This window comes from Sturnira hondurensis, unplaced genomic scaffold, assembly GCF_014824575.4.
Source record: "Sturnira hondurensis isolate 20B ecotype Veracruz unplaced genomic scaffold, ASM1482457v3 Scaffold0021632, whole genome shotgun sequence".
NCBI classification, from domain to species: Eukaryota; Metazoa; Chordata; class Mammalia; order Chiroptera; family Phyllostomidae; genus Sturnira; species Sturnira hondurensis.
In genome coordinates, this window is record NW_028094263.1 from 2,487,461 (window position 1) to 2,497,286 (window position 9,826).

Here is a 9,826-nt window from a genome sequence, read left to right on the forward strand (position 1 = left end):
CCAGTGAGAAGTTCTTCCACATGGGGAAAGATAGACGGTGGGTGGTCAAGGTTGCTAGGAAGTAGAGGTGAGTTGCCCTCCTGGTCCAGTTACCTCTCATCCCACACAAGCACTTAATGTCATGCTGAGGCTGCTCCTGGGCTGGGAGCTCACCTGGAAAGAAAGTGGCCTTTAATAGGCCATGGAGCTGAGAGGCAGAACAAGAGCTTGGCTGTAGGCCCCCCGCTCCACCACTCCTTGCTCTTGTTGGCTTGGTTCATGCCTGCTCTTTTCAAGAAGAGTCTAAATTTCCAGGAGCTTGGTTGTTTATGGTTCAAAGTATCCATGGCAAGTGGTGAATGGAGAGCCTGGGAAGAAGGCTTTGGGGGTCAACAAAAAATGCAGTCTGTGCCCTGTGCCTTCCAGACCGAGAGCCCCTGTGGACAGAGCCATGCGTCCAGGACTTGGGGGAAGGCCAAGGGAGCATCCCAGTGGGTCTGAGGGGCAGACACAGCCCTCAGCCTCAGGAACCCTCTGTAGGTGGGGAAGGTACAGCCCCTGGTTCACCCCCCTGCTCTCAGAGAGCCCCCACTGTGATCCGGGGAACCAAGCCCCAGCCCTGGAGAGCCCCCAGGGGGAGAGAGAGGCAGAGCACGACCTCAGGGCCCCCCAGTTTGGTGGCAGGGACAGGACCAGAGGCCTCTCCGGTGTAGGAGAGGAGGCTGTCCTTGTAGGAGAGACGTCACTGGATCTCCAAGGCCTCCATGGACAAGCAGACCCGCAGTTGCTCCATCTCCCTCCGGGCGTTCCCAGGTGAAAACGTGCCTCTTTTCTCTGCTCTATCCATCCCCTAAGAAGGCAGACAATCTGAGTGTAAGTTCTTAGTGCACCCAGCTACCACCAGGGAACCTCTGTCCTCCCTGTTCCCGCCCCCCCCCCCACACACACACACTGCCCTCTTGTTTTCCAGTCTTTCCCCAGCCAACTAGGACACCCTCCCAGAAATCCTGACCGGCAGACTGTCTCATTGCCTCTGCAGGCCACTCTCCAGAGCTGGGTTCAAATGCCTGCAACCCCACCCTCTGCCACCCAGAAGTAGCCTACTGTCTTTGGGAGTGTCCCCTTCCCCAGCTGGTGTCGTCTCACCCAGCTCTGCCCTCACCGAGGGCATCCTTCCCGACGGAGGGTGCCGGTGAGAGAAGCGGGGTAGAGAAACGCTGGGCCCTGTGCTGGGAAGGGAGGGGGGAGCAAAAAGGGGCACTTAAGGTCCCGACCCACAGGCGGGCCCAGATAGCAGCTGGAAACACCCAAATGTTAATCACCAATTAGCACAGTTCAGCTGGAAAGGGAAACTTTATTACATGTAAAATGGACTTAATGTGGCAGGAGCTGTGGGCTTAATTTCTTGAGATAAGATGCTTTTAGGCTAATCAGAGGGTTTGTGATGCCGGGATATAAAGGAGGGGCAGCAGACCTCCTTGAGGCGCCGAAGTTGGGAGGAAGAGCCCCCCATCCTGTCCTGGAAGAGCTGGAAAGGACCTCTGGTACGAGAGCAGCTGGGATGGGGGACACTGGGGAGGGGCGGACCTGCACACCGCCCTCTATACAAGAAGTAAGGAGGCAGCTTGATGGTTCCTGTAACACCCAGGTGACAAAGGCAGGAAGATGAGGTCTGGCAGCCTCCCCATCTTCAGCCTGGCTTTGGGGCTTGGGAGGAAGGCTCCTTTCGTCCCTGTCGAAGACCCCTGGATGAAGGGGGGCAAGCCCTCTGCAGAGGGGTCAGACTTTAGAAAGAACTTACTTCTCTGAGTCAAGATAGTAAAGTCTGACAAGGGGAGAGTGGGACGGTTCTTCGTGTGTTTTTCACTTAGGGAAGGAGGGCTCTGATGATTTAGGTGACAAGCCGACCTGAGAGATGGAAGGCTGGCTGGTATGAACTTCGGAGGGCTCCAGGGGGCGGCAAGGGGTGGGGTGGGGAGAATCTCACCAAACCACATGCCTGTGATGTCTGGCTGCTGGAGCCGGGAAGGGGGGCTGTCCAGGCTGCTTTCTTCTGCCTGGATCTCTTCCCCACTGCCCCCCTCCCTCCCCACTCAGACTCCACTTAAAAACAAAACAGAAAGAAGACTCACCTCTGGGCCAGACCCCTTGTTCCTCATAGTTACTGTCACGCCCCGCACTCCCCACCCTAACAAACATCCCGCTCCAGCCACAGAAAAATCTCCAAACCCCAGGGCTCAGTGTCCCCCCAGCTTTGAGAACCCCCACGGACTCCGAGGGGCCAGCAGCACATTGTCTGACCAGTTGCTCCCTCGGTACAGGGCTTCCCCCTCATCCTGGTCCTGTTCTCTCTCAGCTCAGGAAATAACCCTTGGAAGATACCGGCCATGAAGGTCTCTCTGCTGCTGGTGTCCCTGCTGCTGGCGGTGGTGCTAGGAGATAAAGAAGAGGGTCATTCCAGGTAGGGGTGAGGAGGGAGGGACAGGCCGGTGGGAAGGGGTTTGGGGGACAACTGGCTCCTGGCTCCCAAGGGAGGCGTGAGAACGGAAGGAATCCCAGGCCAAGAGGAGAGAAGCTCCAGGGGAAAATCTGCCAGCAGCGTGAGTACAGAGTGAGGACAGAATATTTATGGCAAGCTACTGCTGCAGCAGGAGAGACTGTGGTTAGATCTCTAGAAGGACTTCTCAGCGGCTGTGTCTGCAGTAGGTGACAGTAGCTCCCTTAACCATTCATTTACGTATGCAAAATTCGATCAAATTTTATAGTGAACCTCCTGGGCGCCAGGAGTGGGGATACATTTGAAGAGCGACCCACAGAGGCCGCCTGCCCTGGAGGAGCGTGCAGGCCCGAGGGCAGAACAAAGAACCGCCTAGGTGTGTTGCAAACCGCCCTGAGTACTTAGGAAAAGCAGAGTGTTAGGAATGAGCATGGCAGGGGGCTCTGTGTTTTGGGGACCCAAAGAGGCCTATCCAAGTAAAGAGCTGGGCATTCTCCGATGCAAGGACAAGCCGCCACGCTCTTGTAAGTTCAGTGATGTAAATTTGAGACACGGCTGTCAGACACCTGCAAGGAGAGATGGTGTCATGGAGATGATCGTAGACCAAGTGGCCCAGACCACTTGGGGGTAAGCCCCGGGTCTGCCACCTGCGCCGTGTACTGCATGAATCTGTCTGCACCCTGATTTCCTCATTCACAAAAAGGGGGTATAGATAGCACCTCCCCGCTAGCGGCAGTGTGAGGATTAAATGAGTGAGTGTTAGAGGGCTGTTAGAGGCACCGTCTCACGTGCAAGAGCTCACTATTGTTGGCATTGACCGGGACCAACGACCTCAGCCAGGTGTGGCCAAGGCAAGGAAAGTCCAGGAGGGAACTGTGATTCAGTCCTTTGGGATAAGGGGGCCCCCTGATCCCTCGTCGCCCAGAAGCCAGAGCCACACACACCGAGGATGCAGGAAGTGGGCCCTTAAGCTGAACATGAAGTCCAAGCAGCTTAATATATGGACAAGAGGGTGTCTTCATAAAAACTGAGTCCTGCCCTGGCTGGTGTGGCTCAGTGGATTGTGCACGGAACTGATGTTCAGAGGGTCACTGGTTCGATTCCCAGTCAGGGCACATGCCTGGGTTGCAAGCCAGGCCTACAGAAGGGGATTCACAAGAGGCAACCACAGTGATGTTTCCCTCCCTCTCTTTCTCTCTCCCTTCCCCTCTCTCTAAAAATATAAAAATAAATAAAATCTTTTTAAAGAACCCCAAAACTTTGTCCCAAGAAACGGGCTGGTTCATTTTCAGATGTTGGCCCCTGGTCAGAGACAGTTATTCATGCCAGCCTTGCGATCCCCCTGGCCCTTCATGGTGTCCTGGTTTCTATGTCTCTCCCCTCCCCACCCCTCAGATTCCACACTAAGGGCAGAGGCTCCGGACCTCGAGGCCGCAGGTACGCCGAGGGGACTTTCATCAGTGACTATAGTATCGCCATGGACAAGATCCGCCAACAAGACTTTGTGAACTGGCTGCTGGCACAGAAGGGGAAGAGAAATGAGTGAGTCGCTGTGCAAGCCCCTCCGCTCCCCGTGCCTCAGTCTACCTTTCTGGAGTCAGGCCAGGGGCCATATGTGGCCACAAGCCACTCGATGCACAGCTCCAGGTGTCACCTTTCACTTAGACGATGACAGAGAGCTGGACAACATGGTGGCCCCGATTCAGGCAGCAGCCCTGTCTAGGGGCAGGACTAGGGCAACTTTCCCCTATTTGCACCTGGGGGGCGGGCGTCAGTGAAGATGGTAGGGCTCACCTGGGATTTCCGGGAGGCTGGGGATGAAGGTGGGGGGAACTGAGCTGCTGCCCATGACTCTTTGGTGGCCCCTTCAGACTTTGGGAACGGAATAAACGCTTTGTCCCACTTCCTGCACTTTGCCCAATCTCTCCGTGCCCTTGCTGTTTAGTGGGCATGGTAGATTCTGGAAAGCTGTTCACTGGCAGCAGAAGATGAGCAGTGGGGAGGTACCCTCTGTTCCGCCACCCACCCCCTTATCGTTATGTTACCAGCTGGAAACACAGAGTGGCTCAGAGGGAGGCCCAGGCCCTAGAGCTGGCCCATCAATCTAACAGGAAGAGGGAGGCCAGGGAGCAGCAAGGGTGAGTCAGCCCACAGGGGAAGGAGGGGTGTGGGGCCTCCTGACCCACCCCCACCTCATTGTTCCCTCTCCCAGACTCCAGGGTAGGGCTAGGCCCCAGATAAGCAGCCCCTTCCACTCCGAGTTCAAAGAGGGGTCTTCACTGAACTCTTGGAGGTCAGCCTGAGCTTTAAGGGAGAGGCCTGGAAGGAATGGGGGTGGGGTCCTGGGAGGAGTTTGGGGGCCAGGGTTTCTAAGATTGATGACTTAGTGAGTGCAGGAGAGGGACAGTGAAAGAGACCTCGGAACCGGCTTCCCCACTTCTCCCTGCCATACATCAAGAAGAATATTTGTGGAACAGGGACCTTCCTGCCCATGGCCAGTCCCTAAAATCAATTACCCCCTCTCTGAGGAGGCCAAGGAATCTATGAAGAGCGAAGTTGCCCTGGCTGGGTAGCTCAGTTGGTTAGGGTGTTGTTTCAATACACCCAGGTTGGTTGCCAGTTCAATCCCCGGTCAGGGCACGTGCAACAATCAACCAGTGAATGCATAAATAAATGGAACAACAAAGGGATGTTTTTCTCTCTCTCCCCCTTCCTCTCTCTCTCTCTCTCTTTCAAATCAATAAAAAAAGCAGTCAGTATTCACCAAATAATCTCCTGGGGGTTCGGGATGCATTCTGGGACCCCCGCAGAGGTGGAAGGGTAGAACATGCCCCACCAGAATTCTGTCAGGCTTCGTCTGTGCTGAAGGGACGGCGCCCCGGCAGACAGGCGGGTTGGAGCTTTACAGCTGAGGCGGACGGGGTGGCAGCTGTGTTGACTCCCTCCCCCGCCCCCAGCCCCCCCTTGGAGTCCCAGTCCCTGTATTTACTCTCTCTGGGTGGGGCCCAGGCTAAGGCAGCCTGCCTGAGGCTTTCTCCTTTGCAGCGCCCTACCCAAGAAGCCCAGTGACGAAGATTTACTGAGGAACTTTCTGATTCCAGAGCTGCTGGCCTGGGCGGTGGACCAGACGGAGCTCTGCAGGCTCAGGTAGCAGAGTCGGGAGGCCCAGGCTGTCCTGCGTGTGGTTATCAGCTTGGGTGTTGGGGTCAGACACAGGTTCAGATCTTCACCTGAACAGGTGCTGGCAAATTCTTAGACTCTCTGACCCTCCATGTTTTCTTGCAAATTTTGGGGCTATTTAATTAAACCACTGCATAGGACTCTTATAGGTTTTAAGTAAGAAAATGCAAGGAAAAAGGTGAGAGCAACATCTGCAGAGTAATAAGAATTGGGTGATGTTGGCAACTACCATGACTTCTCGCACTTCTCCCTCAGCTTCCTCCAAGTGGGGTGCTGCCCTTGCCTCCCCTGCCCACCGGGAGGACCTGCCCCCCCATTTCCTCTGCTCAAGGGTAGAGCTTTCCCTCTGCACCCTTGTGTCGTGGCGCCTTCCCGGCGACGGAACCAATGTAGTTGGAGGCGTGTTGCCCTTCTCTGTAGCTGCCACTTGTCTTGATGGTCCCGGAAAGCACCCCACCAGCCAGGAAGGGCATCTATTCAATCTATTATGTTCTAGAAGAAAGAGATCACTAAATCCCATGGAGAGACCCAGGCCACCAGGGTGAGACAGGATGCTCATTCAGAATGCAGACCCCCCAGGCTCAGAAACCAAAATACATTTAGACTTCGGTGCTGGGGAGCTAGAGAAGGATTGAGGGAATAAATGTGGGAGGACTTCCTGTAAGAGGATGAGAAGGGGGAGAGGAATGTGACCAGGACAGCAGAGAAGAGAGGATGAGAAAATCTCCATAGGAAGGTGGGTAACAGTCTCTGTGCTTTTTAAAACATCGTTTTGATTATCTATACTTAAGAAAGTAATTTGGAGGCAGGAGCAGGTCAACTCTGGCTGGGTGCCAGGAGAAGTTCCCTTTGCTGACGCCAAGCTGATAATGACCCTCCTCTCCACCACTTGCCCTCCTCCCTCCACTCCCCACAGGTTGCAGTGACCGACTAAACCCGGCTCAGGACTAGACTCTGCCCTTCATTTACTCAGCTCCTGCCTCGGCCCCACTCCTGGGTACCCTGGAGAAGCCAAACCAATAAAGTTCAAGCTGAAATGAATCTTTGTGCCTCTTGTCAATACCTACTCGAGTGTCTGCTGAGCACTAACAAGATGTTTGTCCCTGTGTGCGCCACCCAAGGAAGCGAGGATGTGGCTTTTACCTGTCTGTTAATTCATCTACTTATTCTACGCTTCGTGGAAACTTACCATAAGCAGGGGCTGTGCTAAACACTGGGTGTGCAGCACTGAGGGGAACAGACGCAATCCTTGTCCCTGTGAGGGGTCTATAGTCTAGCGATGAAGCTAGACATTGATCTTCAAACACACAAATGTGAGAATCACATAACACGCTAAGCTAGGTGAAGAAAGATGAGGTTGCTCTGAGAAAGGACAGAGAAAGCTTTTCTGGGTGGAGAGGGGAGTCAACAGGGCCTTTTGGAGAAAATGGCATGTAAGCCAAATAAGATTTGAAGGATACAAATGCCCAAAGGATGAGTGGAAGGTTAATACATATTAGCATTCAGGTGTTACTATTACAGCAAAGTGGGCGATGGGGAGAACAGGACAAGCAGAGGCTGGACATGAGGGCAGAGGCAGGGCTTTAAAGACCATGTTTCTATTTTATGTATTTATTTTTAGAGAGAGGGGAGAGGAGGGAGATACCGATGTGTGGTTGCCTCTCGTGTGCCCCCAACCAGGGACCTGGCCCGCAACCCTGGCATGGACCCTGACTGAGAATCGAACCGGCAACTCTTTGGTTCGCAGGCCAGCACTCAATCCACTGAGCCGCACCAGCCAGGGCTAGAGACCATGTTTAAAGCTTTTGAATTTTATCCTCAGTGCAAAGACAAGTCCCTGAAAGGTTTTAAGCAGGGACAATTCAGAGAGGGTCTGTGTGCATTCCAAAACAATCACTCCTGTGACAGTAAGAATTATGCTGAAATGGACAGGGAGGAACATGGAGGAGCAGTACAGAGGCTCCCGCAGGGTCTCAGGGTTACACCAGGATGATGGTGGTGGGCGTGGAGGGACGTGGGCAAACTCAGTTTATCCGAAAGTCAGTGCCTTTATCTCCCCGTGTTCAGAGCCTTCCCGCCCCAGCCGGCTGGGTCCTCCCCATGCCCTGTTTCTGCAAAAGTGCCTTCTTCCCCTTGCTTGGGTCTTCTCCTGGAGTGTCCCCTGCTCTCCCCTTGCTCCAGTCATCTAGGGGAGACTGGAGTCAAATACACCTAGATTCCAACCACTTACCAGCTCTGTGACTTACCAAGTCAGTTTCTCTCTTTTACGCTCAGTTTTCTGTCTTTAAAAAGTATCCACCTCATAGGATTAAAGTAAATATTAACATCATGTATGGCACAAAATAAGTGGTCAATAAATGTTAACTTTTGTTACTATTATTATTACTTATTTATTTATTTTCAACATTTCATTTGTTTACTTATTTTTAGAAAGAGGGGAAGGGAGGGAGAAAGAGAGGGAGAGAAATACGTGTGTGTGAGAGAGATACCGATCAATTGCCTCTGTACGCACCCCAGCTGGGGACTGGCCTGTGCCCTGCCCAGGAATTGAACCAGCAACATTTCACTTTGTGGGACAGTGCCCAACCCACTGAGCCACACCTGTCAGGGCTTTATTTATTTATTTTTTAAATCCTCAGCTGAGGACACGCTTATTGACGCTAGAGAGAAGGGAAGGGAGGGGGAGAGATGGACAGAAACATCAACTGGTTGCCTCTTGCACATGCCCCAACCTCAGACCGAACCTGCATCCCAGGTATGTGCCCCAACCTGGGATGGAACCCACAACTTTTTTTGGTTTATGGCCCAACGGTCCAATCAAATGAGCCACATTGGCCAGGGCTAACTTTTGTCATTATTCTCATGCACCTAAACTTCAGTTTAAAAACACAAGAGTATTATTTTAAAATCAGAGAGTGGCAAGCTGGATGGCTGAAGGTCTGGGCCAGGAACGTAAATGAGCAAAGTGGGGAGGGTGTAAGGCAATGGGGAAAATGGGGACTTTGAAATGGAAGAGTCACGCTTGCCTAAAAGCACTCTTGTGCCAGACGAAACTCCTTGGAGAGCTGAATTTGCCTGAGGGCTGCCAGTTTGCCATCCATTCCAGCACCGACATACTTGGTTTCCTCTTCCTCTCCTCTAAACTCCTGGAGTCCTAAGAGTGTGTACCACACAATTTAGAGCACGCCTTTGTTCAAAGCGTGGGATTCCTCATGATAGAGCTGATGGTCTTGGAGAGAAATTTGGATCTATATTTCTTGAGCCTTGGGGTGTCTCTGGAGTAAGTCAGAAAGGGTTATTTAAAAAATGTTTTGTATAGTGTTCTTGCGATGGGGCAGGCATTGCGCTGTCTTTCTTTTTTTTTAATTTTCTTTTTTTAATATTTTATTTATTTATCTTGAGAGGGGGAAGGGAAGGAGAGAAGGAGACAAATATCAATGTATGTTTGCCTCTCGTGCATTCCCTGCTGGGAACTGGCCTGCAACCCAGGCATGTGCCCTGACTGGGAATTGAACTGTGATCATGTGGTTCGCAGGCCCGCGCTCAAACCACTGAGCTACACCAGCCAGGGCTGTGCCGTCTTCCTTAAAACTTAAAAAAAAATTATTGAATTTTTGAGAGAGAGAAAGAGAAACATCAATTTGTTTTCCCATTCGTTCATGCATGCATTGGTTGCTTCCCGTATGTGCCCTGACAGGGATCAAACCCACAGCCTTGGCCTGTCTGGATGATGCTCCAGGACTGTCCCACCTTTGGGCGTCTCTGGGCCACACTGGAAGAAGAGTTGTCTTGGGCCACACATTAAATACACAAACACTAACAAAAACTGATGAGAAGGGAAAAAAAAGTTTTAGGTAAATTTACAATTTTGTTGCACCGCATTCAACCCGCGGGCTGTGGGTTGGACACCCATGCACAGGGCTATGCTGTCTTTCATAAACATTTTTTCAGCTTTTGAAGTTTTTTATTTTTGTTTGTTTTTTGCTGTTCAAATTGATAAATATCACTTGAAAAAGTCACAGTGATCTCATTTAAAGCTTCATCACAACCCTCTAGGACAATAAAACCATAATAGCTGTTAACCAGGCACTTCACTGCCTCCTTGAAGCAGACAATAAAAACCTGTGCTAAATACCTGGCTGGTGTAGCTCAGTGGATTGAGCACGGGCC

General features: G+C 52.2%; 1 protein-coding gene across 2 annotated transcripts; it reads left to right on the top strand.

Annotated features, from left to right (window-relative positions):
* The first annotated feature begins 1,325 nt into the window (after positions 1–1,325).
* On the top strand, positions 1,326–6,697 carry GIP (gastric inhibitory polypeptide). Of its 2 annotated transcripts, XM_037033436.1 has the most exons (6): positions 1,327–1,523; positions 2,336–2,440; positions 3,872–4,018; positions 4,525–4,614; positions 5,522–5,623; positions 6,573–6,697. In XM_037033436.1, exons 2-6 carry the CDS (start codon positions 2,367–2,369, stop codon positions 6,580–6,582), a joined length of 423 nt encoding a protein of 140 aa, XP_036889331.1. In that variant the 5' UTR covers positions 1,327–1,523; positions 2,336–2,366; the 3' UTR covers positions 6,583–6,697. The 2 variants fall into 2 exon arrangements, with proteins under 2 accessions (XP_036889332.1, XP_036889331.1); XM_037033437.1 differs by lacking the exon at positions 6,573–6,697 and having other exon boundaries at positions 1,326–1,523; positions 5,522–5,627.
* Positions 6,698–9,826: the final 3,129 nt, after the last annotated feature.

Excerpts from the sequence above, each read along its gene's own strand:
- GIP (XM_037033436.1), top strand. The coding sequence starts at position 2,367 with ATGAAGGTCTCTCTGCTGCTGGTGTCCCTGCTGCTGGCGGTGGTGCTA. Across the intron at positions 2,441-3,871 it reads AAAGAAGAGGGTCATTCCAG|ATTCCACACTAAGGGCAGAG; the intron begins GTAGGGGTGAGG and ends CCCACCCCTCAG. Across the intron at positions 4,019-4,524 it reads CAGAAGGGGAAGAGAAATGA|CTGGAAACACAGAGTGGCTC; the intron begins GTGAGTCGCTGT and ends TTATGTTACCAG.